At 37.9% G+C, this 20095-nt stretch overlaps 3 protein-coding genes across 4 annotated transcripts; 1 reads left to right on the top strand and 2 right to left on the bottom strand.

The window, feature by feature from the left end:
• Positions 1–140: 140 nt before the first annotated feature.
• On the bottom strand, positions 141–7857 carry ppil3 (peptidylprolyl isomerase (cyclophilin)-like 3). Its single transcript, XM_062417914.1, has 7 exons — positions 7798–7857; positions 2654–2743; positions 2316–2390; positions 1802–1895; positions 1624–1691; positions 1408–1526; positions 141–1266 (listed from the first exon to the last, which is right to left on the bottom strand). The coding sequence occupies exons 1-7, from the start codon at positions 7855–7857 to the stop codon at positions 1140–1142; spliced, it is 633 nt and encodes a 210-aa protein (XP_062273898.1). The 3' UTR covers positions 141–1139.
• Positions 4136–14797, bottom strand: lrrc8ab (leucine rich repeat containing 8 VRAC subunit Ab). Of its 2 annotated transcripts, none has more exons than XM_062418062.1 (4): positions 14687–14797; positions 13930–14055; positions 9391–11509; positions 4136–9213 (listed from the first exon to the last, which is right to left on the bottom strand). In XM_062418062.1, the coding sequence occupies exons 3-4, from the start codon at positions 11500–11502 to the stop codon at positions 8938–8940; spliced, it is 2388 nt and encodes a 795-aa protein (XP_062274046.1). In that variant the 5' UTR covers positions 11503–11509; positions 13930–14055; positions 14687–14797; the 3' UTR covers positions 4136–8937. The 2 variants fall into 2 exon arrangements, with proteins under 2 accessions (XP_062274046.1, XP_062274047.1); XM_062418063.1 differs by having other exon boundaries at positions 14690–14791.
• A 97-nt stretch (positions 14798–14894) lies between these two features.
• hscb (HscB mitochondrial iron-sulfur cluster cochaperone) lies at positions 14895–19907 on the top strand. The gene is made up of 6 exons (XM_062417655.1): positions 14895–15382; positions 15503–15599; positions 18553–18642; positions 18818–18962; positions 19525–19572; positions 19721–19907. The coding sequence occupies exons 1-6, from the start codon at positions 15024–15026 to the stop codon at positions 19813–19815; spliced, it is 834 nt and encodes a 277-aa protein (XP_062273639.1). The 5' UTR covers positions 14895–15023; the 3' UTR covers positions 19816–19907.
• Positions 19908–20095: the final 188 nt, after the last annotated feature.

Below are 20095 nucleotides of genomic sequence, written 5' to 3'. Positions count from 1 at the left end.
AATTATAATTGTTTAATATGTCAATAAAGACAAAATAAATATATAAATAAGAATCAGCACCTTGTCTTTTCCAGTGGAGACATTTGGAAATATATGTCAGAGTAGAAAACATTTTAAAACCATGCTAAAAACAAAACATATTCATTAAAAAAAGTTTTATTTAGTACAAAACACTGGCAATTTATTTACAGTCTTATCAAGAAAAAAAAGATCAGAGTCTGTAGAACAATGTTACACAAAGTCAGACATGTTTTCTTTTTGGACTGAATTTTGAATGAGTCGGCAAAGAGCAATTGGGATGCAAAATGTGGCATTTATCTGTGGGGCATGAATAAAGTTGTCTTATTAAAACCATATTATATCTTTTGCCCAAAAGAGAATTAAAGGATAGGCCTTAAAGAGTTTTTCCTCGCTGTATTCATTCCTGCTGTTCATATTGGCTGTTAAATGATCTCCTTCAAATGTGCTTTAATGTAAGTGATGGGGGCCAAAATCCAGTGTGTCCATGCAGTCATTTTGTGCAAAAATGCATTTAAAAGTTGATGTGAAGCTTATGTGAGGCTTCAGCAGTCTGAGTTAGTCAAGTGGAGATCTACCACATTTACAGTCGTTTTAGCATCAAATTCCCTTTTTGCGTTTCCTGTTGAACTGCAGTGGAAGTACAGTTAAAAATAAAGGGACTTTGGCACTAAAAACACTGTGACGTTGAAACATATCTACTTGATTTCACTCATTTGGGCGACTGAAGAATATTAGCTTCAGATCAAATTTTAAATACATTTTTACAAGATGGAGGACTGTGGATTTTGGGCCCCAATCACTTCCATTGTAAATCCATTATGAAGGTATCTTCTAATGGTCAGTATGAACAGGAGGAATGATTACAGCAAAAAAAAAAATGTATTTAAATGTTCTTTTGGGCTTTGTGGGCATTGCTTTATTATTTAAATTCTGGGTCATTCCTGTAAGCAAAGGCTGACATGCAAACTGTCCAGGGGTTTTCTCTCTAAATTCTAGCTTCTGACAAGTTATCCATCCATGGCAAGGTACTATACAGTGTATCAATTGGATTATTGGGAATATCGCCCAAGTCCATGTGTGTGTTAAAGGCCCATCTCCATATTTAAAAAGTATGTCGTCTATCCAGCAAAAGGGTTGGCATGAATGGTCACATCCTTTATCCGGCAGTCACTCAGCGGTCGGAACGTCTTTTCGTTGACAGGCAGTTTCTCCAGTTCATCCAGTGATTCCAAGCCATCGATAATCCTGCATGTTGAAGTGAAAGAGATGTCAGCTGACAATCTAAAATTTGTGTATGTCTACAGAAAACAGAATTTGTATTGCACATTGAACATATAATTTGGTCTCTCTTTTACATGATTATACACCCATATATGATTTACGTACTTTCCAAACACTGTGTACTTCATGTCCAGATGAGGCTGTTTGGCATACGTGAAGAAAAACTGGGAGCCGTTCATGTCGGGGCCATTGTTTGCCATCGAGACCACTCCTCTTACATTATGCTGAAACAGAAGAAAACAAACAGTGACAATTTAAACATTGAGCCATAATGAGATAATTAAGTAGAATTTGGGCCAAAGAGTTAGATGGTGCACTCACTTTTAAGTGTTCACTGAACTCATCTTCAAATTTGCGACCCCATATACTGGTCCCTCCTTTTCCTGTGCCTGGGTGATTTCATCAAAATAGAGAAAAAGAAGGACCACAAGTGAGAAAGTGTGTCAATTCTGACCATGTATTGATACCATGTATTTAATGCAACAACAGTCCTTTATACCTGTTGGGTCTCCAGTTTGAACCATGAAGCCTTTAATATTTCGGTGAAAGATGCAGCCGTTGTAAAACCCACTGGCACACAAGGCAAGAAAGTTCTATAGAAGACATTAAAAACAATAAAATGTTAGGATGTAAAATTACTTAAATGAAAATACAACAGAATCTCTGTTTAAACCTTATAATTGCAGTACGTTAAAGCCAGTTTCTGACACAGTTGATAAAGAAACCTGAAAATATTAACAGAGAACTTTGACTTTTTTCTTAAAAATGGACTCAAAACAACTATGAAAATAGATGGTGATTAATTTAATAGATACCAACTAATTGTTTAATCAACTTAATGTTGCAGCTCTATGTGAAAGACGTCCAAACAGCACTAAACTGTACTATGAGGTAGGGTAGCATGTCAAACCTAAAATTAAGATATATTTAAATGTGCAAACAATGTTAGGCATGGGAAATAGTCGAAAGTATAGCAGTGAAAGATGAGAGTATGTGAGACACAGTAAACTCACCTCACATGATCTCGGTGAGCGCTCACAAAACAACTCAATTTTAAATTCTCCCACATCTGTGTGAAGGGTAACAGCCTGCACAATATCAACACAGAAGAATAAAAACATTAAACATGAATATGAATGAGACACAGGGACAGTCATTACTGTTTGCTATTAGCTTAGCCTGTTACACCCACAGCGTTAATAAGGAAGTTAGCACATAACAAAAGAGGAGTGAAGCTACGTAGTACAGCCACGTAAAAAAACAACAACACAATATTAATTTAAAACTTTTTGAGCTGTTTTGTTTTCAATATTGACAGCAACCTAGTAGAAATTTCTACAATGAAGTTTACCATTTCAAACGTTGCGTCTGTGCACCAGTGTGTCAGAGAAATATGTCCGTCTGAGTACAGTGAGCACTGAATGGTTCCGGGGTGCACACACTATGGTGCAATGAAATATATATTTTTACACAATTGCTATCGTACTGTGCAGAATAGAGGTATTCACAAATATAGTAGTAGATATGTTAGATGTGATGAAAGCAGCTGTTGGAAACAAGAAACAGTCTGAATATTTATATTTTTTTCTTGATGTAGTCATTCCTCCTGTTCATACTGACCATGACAAGATCCCTTCATGATGCATTTACAATGTAAGTGATGGAGGACAAAATCCACAGTCCTCCTCCTGTGCAAACATGTATTTAAAAGTTTATTTGAAGCTATGTTGCCCAAATCAGTCAAATCAAGCAGATATCTTTCAACGTTCAGCTGTCCAAATGAGAATCTTTCAACATTTCAGTCTTTTTAGTGCCAAAGTTCCTCTTTTTGTTACTATACTTTCACCGCAGCTCAACAGCAAAACACAAAGAGGGAATTTGATGCTAAAAAGACTGTACATGTGGCAGATATCTACTTTATATGAGTAACTCAGACTGCCTGAAGCCTCATATAAGCTTCTGATTTACTTTTAAATGCATTTTTTTGCACAAAATGTCAGCATTGACACACTGTGGGTTTTGGCCCCCATAACATACATTAAAGCACATTTGAAGGGGATCTGTTAGTAGCTAGTATGAACAGGAGGTAATCATCTCTCACTGTTCATTTGGGTACGTGACTGTTGTTTTAAAACACACTTGAACAATTGTGAGTATAACCTATCAGCATGGCAAGACATGGCTTCGTTGTCCTTACGAACCTCCAAACTCTCAATTCTCTGTGGGTAATGTGTACTTTTTCCAGATTTGCAGTGGGATGAACAACACATTCACTTAGGAAAGATCCATCATGTTAGCCCAAAACTGAAAAAATGGAGGTCTTAAAAATAGATGTTGATGCTTCAGGACAGGGCCTTAAGATTGGGTAGTATAGCAGAATGCACAATAAGGCCCTTGTCAGGTTAACAGATAAACAGTATGTGTTAGTGGTTCATATTCCCAATCCAATTTTCAACTAAATTAAACAAACACAGTTAACACACAGTAAGCTCGGAGCTCTCTGGGGCCCAGGACAGCTGCCCATTATGTCCAGCTGGCAATCCAGCGTTGTGGATTACAATAGACAATGAAAATGGCAATTAGTAGTGTTATTATAGTAGACCAAATGTTTAGCAAGACTGTTCTATATCCAGACTTAGATTTTAACTGCTTCAACAACTAAATGTTCATAATGTGTCCTATAGAGGTGTACTGCAAGACACTTGACTGCTTCTGAATTACTTCTTAATAAATGTTATGACTCACAAAGACTAACTATCTAACACAGTATTTGTATAGTTAACAAGACAGAAAAGACACATTAAACAGACTCACTCCAAAAAGCAAATTTGGTCAACCAAGTTTATTTACCTATGCACCTCTAGTGGAGTGTGTACAAGAGAGGATGAGACTGACACATGTTCAAAACAGAGTATTCATGATCACATCATTCATGTCAATACTGATGACCTGATGATTTCCTCTTTAATGAATTGTTGTTGAACTTTTGGCAAGCAAACACTGCATGTAATGACATTTGCTCATCACTAATGATTGGAACTGAGTTGGGAAACCTTGAAGAATGATTTGTACCCAAGATAATGAATTTAAGAGAACAACAAAAGTGGACATACACATGGATAACACACACTCTCACACACACACACACACACCTCATGCTAGTCACAATGAAGATCTATGAAATGATGGGCTCAATTAATATGTGATCACTGACAAAAAACAATTAATCAAGGTTAAACCAAGTGGTTTCTTTAAAAACACAAAACACATTTTAAACCAGCAGTCAATATTAAGTACACCAAACTAGAAAAGAATGTATAGAAATGCATATAAAATGTTATCACAACTGTTTAAATTAATAAAAATACCTGGTGTAGTAAAAAAAATAGGCAATCAACTCAAAAAAGAAGTGAGTACTAGCTGGTTTCCTGAGAAATTTAGTTATACTGTAATAATACTAATAGCTGTCAAAATAGAAAAAATAAAAAGTCAAAATGAGAAGAGGGGAAAAACAGAAAGCAAAATGACTATGCAACAAAATCATGACACACTTACTGATACCACTCACTACTAGCAACCAACAAAATGCTTTTTTAAAATTATACTGACCATTTACTTGCAGTGTAAACTACAAACTGCAAAACTGTCACTCTTAATTAGAGTAGTCTTGATTGTCTTAATCTGTGGTGTTTTACTGAGGTGTCATTTATATGCTCCAGGTGGGATTTAAAGGTAACTGTAGGACCATTAATTTGTCTTCCAATCATTAGTTCAAAAAATCCTGAAATAATGATCATATACAATTTTAATCTTATAGCTGGCAGTCATTCATTTGAACCTTATACCTTATATACACCCATACTAGAAAACATATCTTGTATACATCAGTTGTATAACATTACTGGCATTTATCTTAATGTGACTTGTGGGAGGTGCTACAGTGCAAAAGCATTCTCTCAGAGCACTCTACTTAAATTCAAAGTCTCACCATCACCTCAGTTAAATGAATGTGACAAAAAAAGAATGCCCATGCACATTAGAAAACTAAATCACTACTAACTACCCTTTACATAGTTTAAATCAAGGCAATATTGCACAATATAGCATAGTTCAACATGTTACTGAAATAAATGTACATAGTTTAAACTCAGTCACTATTCCTATGCTTTTCAACTTAGTTACTGTAGTATATATTGCTACTGTCCATGTTTTCTTTGCACAGCAAGGTTAAAACATAAACTGATATTTTTATTTTTTTTCGGAGGGGTAAAAACACCAGGACCCCTAATAGTGTGTTGTGCTGTGTCAGAGCTGTGCAGTGATCTTGTATTCAGAAGTCCACATTTTTAAGCACTGTGCTGCTTACTGTGGCAAAACACCAGTGCAGAAAAGTCACCCTCAGGCAAATAAGCATTCAACTTTTCTATTCACACCAAATAGTTTGCAGATAAATTATAACAATTAAGATGACCTGACCTGAAAAGTATGGAAATCCATTACTGACAGAAAAAGTAAACAATTACGAATGATAAAAAGTAGAAATACATATGGTATGTGCTATCATTATGAAATACTAAGTTAATATTGCAACAAAATAAGATACAAAGTGAAACTTTTGGTGGGTTTGAACCCAGGACATGCCTGCTGTAGGGCAACAAGTCCAAGTTTGGGATATTACTACAATAAAATGATAGGTCATCATTTATACTTTGTATTAAGATTTTGATTATTTCCTAGCTTTTTATCTTTTTTTAATTTTCCTGTCGGGAATGGGTTTCCATAGAAGGTGAGGAGTGTATCCGACACCAACACACACACACACACACACACACACACACACACACACACACACTTGCACCAACAAAAAATTCAAACATACACTAAAAACCCCTCTTTCATTACCAAAATGCAATAATTATTATCTAAGCTGATACATTTCTACACTTTTTTTTCTTTTTTACAAATACAATGGAGAAATTACTATATAATAAAAAAATCATAATCTTCAGATTTAAAATGTACACTTCTAGTGGCTGTTAGCAGTGCACAGCAACACTTGTTTAGAGACTTAAAAGTCGCATTAATGGGAACATTTATGACAAAAACATTAAATTAGCAGAGCCAACATCAAAACAGAAAAGAAAGTCTGTCTCATCCATCACTTATTTTCCTAGTTACTCTAATGGATTAATGGTGTCAAGTATGGCTGCTTGTCTGCAGAAATGTCCACAGAAAGTGACAAAATGAAACATTAGAACAAAAAAATAAAACCAGCCATTATTATTTGGGTAGAAGTACTACTATTGTTATGAACTATGCAGATGCCACAATAAACATAACAGAAACAGTACATAACACAAAAGGAAAGAACAGTGGTTAAGGCAACTAACCTGAAAGACCTGGCTCTCTCAAACATGCGCATACCTCCTAATAAATGTGTGAGAGTTCGTGTTTTTTTACCCCAATAAAATTGAGGGTAGTTAGTTTTCAAAAGCTAGTAAAATATTTCAAATTTCAGTACTATGACCTTTCAGACATGGCCATGATTTTATTCACCTAACTTTGATGAATCTTCTGAATCAACTACAATATTTCTAGATTTAAGGTGGCTGTAATATTGATACGCAAGTGAACAGCATTTACTCTGAACACTGTGTTCTTTTTTGGCTAATGCAGTTCAGGAAGACTGAAATAATTGAATAACTATTATTAAGAGAGAGACATCATACAAATCTTACAATGTTCTGATAACAAATTGAAGTGAACACAAAGCCAGGCTCTTAGAAAAACACATTTGAGGACATGTCCGGTTGTTGACTTATTGTTTGTAGACAACAACACTCAGGGGTAGTTGACCAATGGTTACTTCATATCCACCACGGCAAAGAAAAGTGTTTCGGGTAAGCATCTACATCTAAAAAGGGCAACACAATCAGACCATTTTATAGAAAGTTTCTTTTCCCCCCCAAAAAAATGACCCATTCCCATTTTAATATCAGCAATGCATTATCCTCTACAACCTTTCATTGACATTGACATGACTTGTATCCTTCAAACCTTTTTATTTTCTAAAATGTGTTCATTTTGTTTTGTGCAATTCATTGCAAACAAAAACTGTGAATGCAGCATGGCCATGTAATAGATTTAGCTAAAATCCCACTTAATAGTGTACTGCCAGTAAGAGTTGGGTATCTGCTTGCTGAAAAGATGCTCCTGTACTTTAATTGAATGGGGCTGATGCTTTGTAATGCTAGTTCACTGAGTAGAATAGTAGAATAATTGCTTTTCCTCAACTGTTAGGTCAAAATGACTGAACATCTATCCCCAGAAAGAGGTCAACAACCCCGTCACTCTGCTAAACAAGCTCAACTTAAGTCACACTCTAAAACAACATGCTGTACTGTTACAATGACTTGAGCCAACCAAAGACAACTCCTCTGCCTCTGAAACACTTGCACTAATAAAGCCACAGATAGACTCCCAGCAGACTCGTACATGGACCGGTGCAGACACCACAGATGTGTAGTAACTCTGTTTTCTCTGCATTCTCCACATGCGCAGTAGATCAGCATCTCCAGGAAGACAATGTGGACAAGTCTGTGTGGTCTGATGATGAAATTAACATCACGCAGACCCTCCTGTACTCGGAAGGCATCATTTTAACTTAAAAACAGTCTCATCACGAACCCTCTCCATCCTACTGTACACAAGATCCTCTCATTATTCCTGATTTTTGAGTTTTTCATACTTTCTTGATTTTATAAATCAATTTCAAACATAGCACAGCACATAGATAAAAATCTGCTTATAATAAGTGGACTGTTGAGAACCATGATCATGATCATCTCCCTAGAGCAGGGAAAACACTGACCAACAGTTACAAATTATGTCAGGTTAATAGTCAGGTCTTCTGACTCAAATGCATAGGATTGCAAACTTGACTAAGAAGTTTAATTTTGATCAGGTGATTTATCAAATATAATAAGTGAACATCTACTTAAATGTTTCCTCAAAAAAACAAAAAGACTACTACAGCTTCTTTCCTTTCTTGATTAATAGCTTAGCATGTAATGATGCAATATAGACTGACATACAAGTCAAAACAGCTGGAGTAAGTGATTGTTGTTTGACTAGAAATTAAGAATTGTAGAATTTCTTATCTCATTTGTTCCCTTAAAAAAAAATCTGGATTAGATGACAGCAGCCTCCTGTTTCTAACTGGCTATGGTAGAAACTTTGTTCATGGTCTATTTCAGTCTTTAGCAAAGTTGGCCTAAAGTTTTGCATACTCATACTTCCATAACTGAGAAGCACAAAATGTAAACGCACATTGTGCATCACAATGGCACTGCTTAATTATTGCTAAAAAGCATCATTACTGAGCTATAATGGAAGGGCCTGAGAAGTTGTTTGTGAAGGAAGCAAATCAGCTGGACAGTTAATAATTAGGAGAACTACTGGCAGCTGAGAATCAGTAAGAATCAGTATTCTGGGTTTGTCAAACTGGCACTGGTACTCGATACCCAACCCCTCTGGCTGTACACATCAGCAGCCTGCTTCAACAAGTGTGGGCATTCCTCCTGTGTCAGGGCCCAGTAGGTGAGTATCTGTTTTTACTCGCAGCCACAGACCTGTTTAAGTCTGCTCTTTGTCAACTTTCCAAAACTGTTCCTTAACCTCTGTGGGCAGGGTGTTGAAGAGGTCCTCCTCCACCACAAGGCCGGTTCTCTTTAACTGTCGGCACTCGCCTAGCTCTACTGGCAAGCACTCCAGACGGTTTCCTCTCAGCTCTAGCTGTGTCAACCCGGTCAACTCTCCGAATCGCGATGGCAGAGACTGCAGGCAATTGTTTCCCAAGTTCAAAGTGCGAAGTTTCTTGCACTGGAACAGCTCATTAGGTAGGCTCTCGATCTTTATTGCAAGGTGGTTGAGATTAGGAAGAAAAAGGAGAGACGTTAATATTTGCAGCTTTGAAATATTTCAACAGCAGAAAATCAGTTTCAAACAAACTACACGACAAAACAATCCAATAAACAATCAACCGCAAATATTTAAATGCTTGGAAAACAGTGATTATTCAATACTCACTCTATTAGCTGTCACTGCCAGGTATTGAAGATTCTGGAGAAACCCAATGTCTGTTGGGATATAGGTTAAGTTGTTATGGCTAAGGTCCAAAAATCGAAGCTTGCGGCAATAAAACAACTGACTGGGAATCTTTTCAATCTTGTTTCTGTTCAGGTACAGCTTCTCCATGTTGGTCAGTGTGCCTATCTGGATGGGAATGTAGGCAATCTGGTTGTACCAGAGCTTAAGGCAGACCAGCCGGTGAAGGTGCTGGAAGCTGATGATCTCCTCAATTGTCTTCAGGTTGTTGTCCTTCAGATCAATCTCCTGCAAGTTGTGCAAGCTGAAGATTGAGTGCGGTATGCGTTCCAGATCGCAGCGAATGAGCTCCAATTCGGTCAAGTTAACCATCTTCTTTAAACTGTTGAGCACCATCAGCTTGGTGCCTTCATTATTGATGGACAGCTTCTGGAGGTGCATGCCAACATCAGTCACCACCTGAGGTAGCTTGGTGAGATTGCTCTTTAGACGAAGAACTTTGAGCCTCTTGAGCTCTCGCAGCCCATCGATGACAATGTAACGGTTGTTATCAGCACTGAGATTCCCCGTGAGATGAAGCTCACTGAGATTCTTCAGACTGTAGATCCATAAGGGAATCTCTTTGATGTCGGTGAACTTGATGTGCAGAGACTTCAAATTCTCTCGTAAAAAAGCCAATGCTGGAGCTTCAATTTTGGCTGGAGTGTGGTAGAGCCACATCTCTCGCAGGTTAATCAGCTGAGCGATGATCGGGGGGATGGTGATGTCTGGGATGAGCTCCAGTTTAAGAACCTCCAGCTCTATTAGATCAAATACTGTGTCTGGAATGCCACTGAGCATGAACAGGTGCAACTCCAACTTCTCCTGAGAGTTCTTAGTTATCCTCTGCCTGAGCTTGTCCAGTGTCCACTCATTGTTTAGGTTGAGCTGCCTCAGCTTATTTTCACTTACTTCAGAGAGGAACACAGCAAATCGCTTAGAGTACAGAGGGTCATACTGATCTATCATGTGCAACATGAATGCAAAGTCATTCTTAACATCAGGTATGTCACTGTAGCTGCTCTCTTCCCGTATTGACTCAAAAGAATACTTCTTTAGAGAGCGCCGAAGCATCCAGCAAAGGGTATACATGCAGATCAAACCATACACCACTACTAAGCTAATGTAAAAACAGGCCAAGATTTTAAAAAGTGTAGCCAATGGATGAGCACAACGGTACACACTGTAACCTGTCAGACTTTCTATATCGACCGAGCAGTCAACACTGAATTTAATATCGTGGACGTAATACCCTGTGTAGCAGATTATCAAAATAAATTTGATAACTTTGATGATAGTCTGACGGATGTACAGTCTGTACACAATGTCTCCCTCTTCCACATGAATACGGAACTTCTTCACTTTTTCAAACAGGGCTTTTGCCTGTTCACCCTCTTTCTTGTCCAAAACACCCGTTTCTGTTCTGTCTACAATGCCCTGCTCAAAGCGTGTCTTTGTCCTTTGGAGCATAGGAACACTTGCTTCAACATCCTCACTGATAACAGACTCCTTGTGGTCCATTGAGCCGTTCATTTTCATCGGTTTCGGATCACTCTCTTCAACTACTGTCTCTGACAGTGCCCTAGTAGTCCATGGGGAATCAAAGCATTTCAGCAAGATGGATACAAAGTGCTCTAGTTTTGAGCTAGTCCGAGGGAACTTGAACCAAAAGTTGCTGCAAGCCAGGAAAATAAGGGTGTGGAGTAATACTAGGTAGGGGAAATACTTGGCAAACCAGTGCAATCTGTTCTCATAGCACACAGCATCCACATAGTTGTACTGGTGGCGGTCCAGATCATACTGGATTCCTTTGGGCTCCAAGAACAACGATGCAGCGAGGGTGGAATTGAAGTTCTTCTTGCAGGTCTGATTGACCACCCATTTGCAGGGCAGGCAGATCATCTTGTCCTGGGTGACCTGCAGTGTCCCCCCAAACACAGAAATCATAAGCATAACAATGGAGATGTAGTCGGTGAACACATCCCACCATGGTTTCAGGATGCGGTATGCTGGCTGTGTGTCCACAAAGTACCGCAGTTCAGTGATGGGGATCATGGTTTATCTGTGGAGATTTAAGGAAATAATCATAATGAGTGGAGTGAGACATTGAACCACTAACTATAACATACTCAAAATTCAAAAAGCTCCCTCCCTTTAATTCCTGCACGGCCTGTACCTGAACCCCATCAGAACACCGAGCTGACAAATCAATACTACAATGCTAACTAACAAGGTCATACATCTGAACATTTCAGACAGTTAATTTGAAGTCTGTCAGGAGTAATGAAACAGAGATTCCTGCTTGTTGTGACAAAGAATTGCCTGATTGACTTCACTTGGGTGGGCTACCGTGTTATTGATTTAACAATTGTTAAACCAGCACAATTAATCTTGCTCTCAAAAGGGGTGTCATACTGAAAACAGCATTTCTAATATTGTGGTCAAAAGGCACACCATCCATCTATAAAATATAAAGTCAATTTGTCTTCATTTTGATTTAATCCTTGCATGACTTCTGTTAAGAATTAATTGCTTGTCCCTATGAAGAAAACAAAAAGAATTACAGATATTATGCAGACTATGAGACAGCTGCCTTGAGAATATACGCAGGCTCTAAACAAAATAAAATAGATTAGACAGAACATTCAAAATGGTGTTAATAATAAAAAAGAGACAAATATGCATGATATGTTTTGATTTATGCAAATAGGAATAACTGCGGGAAAAAAGCCTGTAAGATTGCATTGTTATAAAACAACAGTAAAAAGTAAACAGCAATGTACATCAGTCATATCTACTCAATATCCTATGTGTCAGTATTAGTGCTCACATTGATCCATGGTTTTGCATAGATGCATCACTAACAATCAAAGATAGAGGTGGGAAATATACGGATATATAACAAGATAATATAAACTTTCCAACCAGACATCTCTGGGTAATTTTTGCATTGATGTAATGAAGTACTTTCTTTTGTCAGGTATTCAATTTGCTGGACTAACTCATAACAAGACCTTTACGTATGGCTATTTTATCCACTAATAATTTCCTAATTCATCTTCCAGATAATGTATTATATCATGATCGACACTCACCGGCCCCTCCATTAGGGAACTCCTGTGCAATCTAATGCAATCCAATACAACAGCTCTGCCATTAATTATACTTTAAAAGGAAGCTTATACATGTTCAGTTTTTGTTGATGTTGTCAGAAAGCTGATAATTTACTGTACTGGATTGCATTATATTGAATGGTGTTTCAAATATCTTGTCCAAAGAAATTAACTTACATAAGGGGGGCAAAATATTAGAAACACTTGTCAATGTAATGCACTCTAGTACACCACCAGCACTCATTACGACCTCAATAATAAACATTATATAGTATTATCACCATTCTGACAATGTCGTAAAAAAATGAAAATGTATAAGCTTCTTATAAGCTTCTTAGTATAATCTATGGCAGAGCTGTTGTACTGAATTGAATTAGATGGCACAGGTGTTGCTAATGAAGTGTCCAGTGAGTGTATATTGATATTGTGAAATAAAATTAAATATACAGTGACAGAGGATTATGTCTGTAATTAAGTGTATCACACTTAATTAGGTCTACGCTTTTTATGACTTCTTTCATGAAGCAATCTCTCATCTACACCTGGCCCACAGGTAGCAAGATGCAATAATGTTACTACTCATAGTTGTAGGCATATAACCAAACTTAAAAAAAACACACATGAATGAGAGTATTTATGTGTAAGCATAAATAAAAGTGCTCCTTATGTACATGAAAAGTTGTTTTACTTACAAATCTGGACTGTCAAGCACAATAACTCCATACATAAACAGCCAAGACGACGCCTTTGCCGCTGGTGTTCATCAGTGCGAGATAAAAACCCTCTGAATCAAACTCTAGCCTTGTGTTCGTGCGACACACCCAGCATGTTAGCTTGAGAAGTCACTCCTCTAAAGATGATGTTCCGTTCTGGCTTGTTTAACCCAAACAACAGGACTGCCAGAGGAGCCACCTTGCTCCCTTGCTCTCTATTCTTAGCCATTTCCGTTAATAATACCCAGAGTATTGTCTGTGGGGGCCTTGAGAAGCACCTCCCTCGACCTTCAGGAGGAGATCCTGTTTACCTTATAGAAACTGCTGTCTCCAACCGGCTGTCTCTCTGGAAGACTTTACCCTCAACTTTTGTACCCCCGCCTCCCCCTCTAGAGTGCACACCTACACATACACAACAAGAGTGGGGAGTTGGCATTCATCACAGCTTGTACTTTGATAGGAAATTGTAAAGGCGAGGAGTCAAGACGCCTAGTCTGATCCTTAGCCAAATACGCATATTTTGACTGGCTCAACTTCAGAGGTACCTTTTGAACACATAATAACTATTTCAATACAGTACCTCGCCTTTGTTTTAAAATTGGGGAAGATGATGCAGCAGCAGCAACAAGTACACTCACTACATTAAAATAACTCACTGGTTTGAAGGTGTTATCTGTGCTCCAGTGCCTGATGTTGTCCCTGGTGGACCAGCCACTCTCTGTGTACCCATAAGTCTTCATGGACCATTGCCCCTCTCGTCGCCATGGGCTTGAATATGAGATCTGGGGGAAAAAAGACACAGGGAGATATATAAAAAAAAAAAAAAGGTGGTTTCCTTCCTTCCTTCCAGCTATTCTTCCTGACATGCATGGGAGTGAAACACCTTAGCAAAGAGTAAAGTTACATGTTTGTGTGTTATTGATCCGAGTGGTGGTGTTTTAAACTGCACTGCACCAGAGGCAACATGTGCCTTTATAGGTCCCACGTCTTAATAATAAGCAGTATTAATCATGGTGGTTGTGATTATAGTTGTAATTATAACTATAATACATGATTTGGATGATAGTTAGCATGAATGTCTTTGTCATGCTGCCGGATAGCTGAGAAAGCACCCAAGCAGAAAGTTAATGTATTTTTTTCCTGATTGCTATTACATCATAAGACAGTCTTTTAGCGAAATATACCAGTATCACACAGATATCTACTTAGCAACACTGTCCATAATCAACAATGCTAGGCTGCTGTTAGCTTGGTGAGCTAACCTAGCTACATATTTAACACCGGCTCCTTTTGTCATATGAACTTTACGTCCCATGTAGGTTAATAATGGCAGCGGTAACATTTGGTTGTACGTGTGTAAAAAAAGAAAACAACAACAAAACAAAAAAATAACTCATGTGTTGTTCGACTTACTACGTTTTTGGATGGGTTGCTATCAAAACTCCAGCGTCAATATAAAGTCTATTATATTTGCTGCTAACACATTGTGTGTTGCTCGGTGCTAGCAGCTCATCGTTGCTCACTGTTGTTTATCCGGCAGCAGCTCTGAGGACAGTTTCTCCTCCGAGCCGACTGATGGCAGTGTGTGTAGCTTTTTTATTAAACATAGAAGAAGAAAAAAACAACTTCTTCCTCTGTCTTTCTGAGAGATGTTCATGTTTTGACAGTAAGGAGGGAGGGGATCTTATGTTTTGATTGATTGATTGATTGATTGATTGATTGATTGATAGAGTGTATTTCAAGCTCAGACATGCTGTGTTTGAACTCTTTGCGGATTGTGTGCTCATCTCGGGCTTTGCTGCACCCAAACCGGCTGATGTCAGTTTTCAGAGCTGTTACATATCCAACACACTGTCTGCCTGTTACCAGCTTCCCCAAAAAGGACACATGGATCAGCAGCATGAACCTAGGAGCACTTGGAAAAGGAAGACAGATAATTTATTGCACTAATCAAGTCCAATCTTCAAGGAATTACTGTGCAGCTCAAATGAAACTGAACTGCTGGAGCTGCAAACAGCCTCTTGATAAAACACCTGCATTTTTCTGCTTGTCATGCAAAGTAGTCCAGCCCCCTGAAGAAGATACTTCCTACTTCAAGATCATGGATTGGTGAGTAATTGTCTGCTTAATTTCAACCCCCACTATCCCTACATTCTCTACATAAGCATTTTGATTATTAACCTAAGTGAGCAAATCATTTCATGTTGCTATTATGTTGCCTCTTTTCAGTGACTGCACATTCACACTGGACACACAAAAGCTGCAGAAAAGATACTTGCAGCTCCAGCGGTTTCTACATCCAGACAACTTCAGCCAGAAATCTGTGGTAGGCAGGGGTTTGTAAGTAGTAGTTTGAGTAGAGATCAGCTGAGTAACACAGTCTCTGCATCAGCTGAGGCTGTCCTATCTATTAGCAACACTAGAAATTGAGTCTGACCCTTTGTCCCTAATTCGCCACTTGGCTTTTTGTTTTGTTTTGTAAGTATGATGCATTGTGATTTTGGCCTGGGGGAATAACTCAAATGCAAATGCAAAGTTGAATGATGAGTTTGTTAAAAGACATTGACAAATTTAGGTCCTTGGAAGACAGCCTTGCCAATAATAAACTACTAAGCAGACAAGGTCAAGTCAAGGCGACCAAGTTCAAGGAATTCAAAGCTAAACAATTGAGAAGATGAAAAAGCACTGCTTCAGTAAAGAACAAAGGAAAGAAAAGCAGCACAGTACTTAAAGCATTATAACACATAATTAAATTGTATAATATGATCAATGTACTATTTTGACATAAAATAGACCTTTTTGTTATCAGCAGATAATTTTCTTTCAGGAAAGGCACAAGTGTAATTAATAACATTAATGATGGCTCAGTTCCATGAATTTAATTAATTCAATTTAAGTAGTATGAAAAACACTTACGCACACGCATTGAAAGGCACAAAGTATGAGACAGATAAAGTTTGCTAAACAAATTGAAATTTAGGTACAAAAAGGAGTTGAAATGATTAGTTGATTAATCGATTAGTTGATCGTCAGAAAATGAATTGGCTATTTTGATAATCTATTAATTGTCTCAGTCAAAAAATACCACACATTCTCTGTTATAGCTGCTCAAATGTGAGGATTTGCATCCTTTCTCCAATTTATGTCAATTGAAACTGAATATCTTCAGGATTTGGACTGTTGGGCAGGCAAAACAAGACATTTGAAGATGCTACCTCTGCCTCTAATTTTCTGTTTATTTTCATAGGCTAAATAATAATAATAATAATAATAATAATAATAATACATTTATTTTATAGAGCGCTTTTAATAAAACTCAAAGACACTTTAGACAAATTAAAAACAACAAAACCATACAGAATAAATGAAAACACCATCAATAAAAGCAATGTAGGGAAGAAGAAACAAACAAAAAAACAAATAAAAGAAAACATTAAAAGCACATTTAAAAAGGTGGGTCTTTAGAAGAGATTTGAATTTGATTAGGTCAGTACAATCACGGAGAGATTTGGGGAGTGAGTTCCAGAGAGTAGGGGCAGAACTGAGAAGGCTCTGTCTCCCCAGGTCCGGTGCTTGGTCATGAGAGGGGTGAAAAGGAGGTTAGCGTCTGATGAACGAGAAAAACAACCAGCATGTTCATTGATTATGAAAGTAATTGTTTGTTGCAGCCTTGGTGTATAGTGTATAGGAGTCATTACAAGTGAAGTAAAGGTTAAGAAAGTGAGAGTTACACAATCATCTGACATACGTTGACAACCTTTTATCATCTATGTACAGTATTTCATAACTCCTGATACAATAGGTGTGTGGTGTTAACGTCTTATCGATTATTTCTTACCTTCAAGTCCTGAAGGGAGAAATAATCGCTTGCATAACCCGAAGCAATTGTGAAGTTAAAGCTGAAATTCATCTTTTGAACTGAAGAGCGTGTTAAGGCAGTAAATGGAAAATAAGTTTCAGAAACTAAACCAAAAAAAATAAAATTAGGTTTGCATATGCAGCGGTTATCTATAAATTAACAATCTCAGTGTACTGCTCTGGTATATTTTATGTACACATAGCAAAATCCTTGTGATGAATTATACTGAGGAACTTTAAAGGGAAAAGACAGGGAGCACTCACTGCTGCTAAGGATAATATTTGACCTTTTCATCCTCTTCATGTTTGATTTGGTACTTCTTATAGACAGAAAAGAAAAGGTGACTTTTCAAATACCAGAATTTATTGTGGAGAGGAAAGTTTGATCTACATGGTAAATCACATGCAGCCTAAAGCACAGTTAGACTGAGGAGACAGTTAGGCCTATATTTTACATACAATCCTTGACTTGTGAAGCTTTAAAATGTCAGAGAAAGAAATAAGTCTTGTCCCAATGCAGCTGAGCAGTTTAAAGTTGAATGTGTTTTTTAAAAAGGGGTAAATAGTTGACAACATTTTTCTCATAATCCAGTTTCCCCCTCGTGGATCATTAAAGGAAATTGCATTGCAGTATGGAGGAATAGGCATTATGAGTTCAACGAGAAGCGGAGGCGGAGGTGTGTTAGCACATCATTTATCCTGTACACTCAGGTGGAAAAACACAATGCACAATGTTGTCATGATATGATATGAAAGCTCAACTCATATTCAGCAGAACGTGAGAGAAGAGAGGAAGCGTTTCTTCACACACAACCTGTCCAATATTGTACTGACTCTGTTTTATTTATCAGCACCTCTGGCCATTTTTTCTTAATTAGACATCTTCCTGCCTCCGGGGTCTTCATCATATATAGAAAACTCATTACTTATAAAGGGCTACAAGGCAGCCACCTACTGCACTGGTTGTTATTACAGAAACAGCTCTATATGATGGGCCCATGGGCCAGAGCTTGAAACTATTGATTTTCACAAGAGCTGACAGACCTGCTAACTGTGAAATGTACTCAGATCTGCCAGCCTTTTCCAAGATATTTTCCTCCCCGTTTTGTTTCTACACATCTGTCGTGTCAAACTTACACCTGCATCCCCTGAAGGGTCCCAAACTGCTCGACTACAAAAGAGCAGTTTTAATTCCTTGTAACGTCAAGGAATTGGTGTTTTACAAATTGACAGTGATATAGATTGGGATGGCAAGGTGTAAAATTCCACTAATGTAAATCCCTTCTTGTAACTCTTGGATAATGTGAATATTTGTTGTTCCTCATACATATGCTTAGATTTGTCTCTGCCTTTTCAAATAAGCAAATATGGATTGAAGTTGGCATCATTAGAAGAAAACTTAACAGAACCTTCTTTTCCAGAAAGAACAGGAGTATTCAGAGCACCAGTCGGCTCTTGTGAATAAAGCATACACGACTCTGCTTAAGCCTTTGAGTCGTGGTCTTTATATGGTGAGTCTGAACTCCCTGTCTCAAATTCTAATGAATAGTTTATTTTCATAACACTGAGTTCTGTCTGTCTGTGCTGTTGTACTAAAGAAACACCATCACCATCTGACAGTCAGAGAGTTGTGACATGCATTCAAAGGAGTAGTTCAGCTTGATAAACTCCAGTTGTATGTTTCAGCTGGACCTGGAGGGGATGAGTATAGAAGAGGGCACCAGCTTTGGAGGTGATCCGCAGTTTCTAATGGAGGTGATGGAGATCAATGAAGCTCTTGATGGAGCACAGACTTCAGAAGAAGCCAATAAGATCGGCCAAGACACAAAAGGTAAACAAATACTGCTTGTCTGTTCAGTGTGAAAATATGGTTGAGTGGTTTGATCATAAATTAACATAGGTAAACAAGCACCTGGTTAATTGGTGCTAACACATTGGATACAGATTGACACTGCGACTGCAGGATGTAAAAGGACCTCACATTATGAACCAAGTAGGTCCACAGTGAGCAGTCGTTCCCAATCTGTGGGTCAGGACCCCCTAGAGGTACCACTGAGTTACAGAATGGCCACAATTGCTTTACAAGAATATCCATTAATGATGCACACATTATCAGACATCTGTCTCTATCTATATGATCTCTCCAATTAGTTTTGACTAACTAAAATATTTAATTGTATCCATGTACTGGATGGTGTCAAATTACGCCAACACTATATATCTTTGATTTACATAAATCTGGTTTGTTTTAATTGCTTTTAAACTTAATATCAAGCAGTTGCTCTCAGAGGTGAGACTGCCCCTGAGTTTCTGCTGTCGACATAAAAAGCATCCTATGTGCTCTGCCTTGTTAACATGTGCAGTATTGAAACTCATCTCCCCCTCACTTGCAGGGAAGCTGGCAGACTTGACGGAGCAGATAGACGCTGCCCTTCGTAAAGGTATTGTACTCAGTCGCTGCATTGAATTTTTTTTTCTGTTCCTCCCACTCATTTCTTTGTAATTTATGCTGAGGCTTTCCTTTAAGTCGCCTGAATGAGTCATTGATTAAACTTCCTTTTGCACTCTCTTTTCACTTTTTTTCATCAGGAGAGCTTCAAACAGCAAAAGCGCTGCTTGCCCAAATGAAATACTTTGCAAACATCGATGAGAAAGTGAAAGAAAAACTTTCAGAGTTTATGTAAACCCCCCCCCCCCCCCCCACACCCACACCCACACCCACCCTTGCCAATATTGTGTCACTTTATATTTTTAGCCACTTAAAAGATGTGTACAGAAGCACCATGATGATATTATATTTTTCTTGTGATTATGTACATTTATTGTTCAGTATGAATAATAAAGATGCAATGTATAAAGCATTGCTGAATTAATGGTGTTTTGTAATTAATCAGCTGTTTTTTAATTAAAAACTGTATAGATATGAAGGTGTAATTGGACACATACAATACTTCCCTTGAATTC

This window comes from Scomber scombrus, chromosome 4 (assembly GCF_963691925.1).
Source record: "Scomber scombrus chromosome 4, fScoSco1.1, whole genome shotgun sequence".
Classification (NCBI taxonomy): domain Eukaryota; kingdom Metazoa; phylum Chordata; class Actinopteri; order Scombriformes; family Scombridae; genus Scomber; species Scomber scombrus.
Note: the sequence above shows the minus strand (reverse complement) of the source record. Positions and strands in the feature narration are given on the sequence as shown.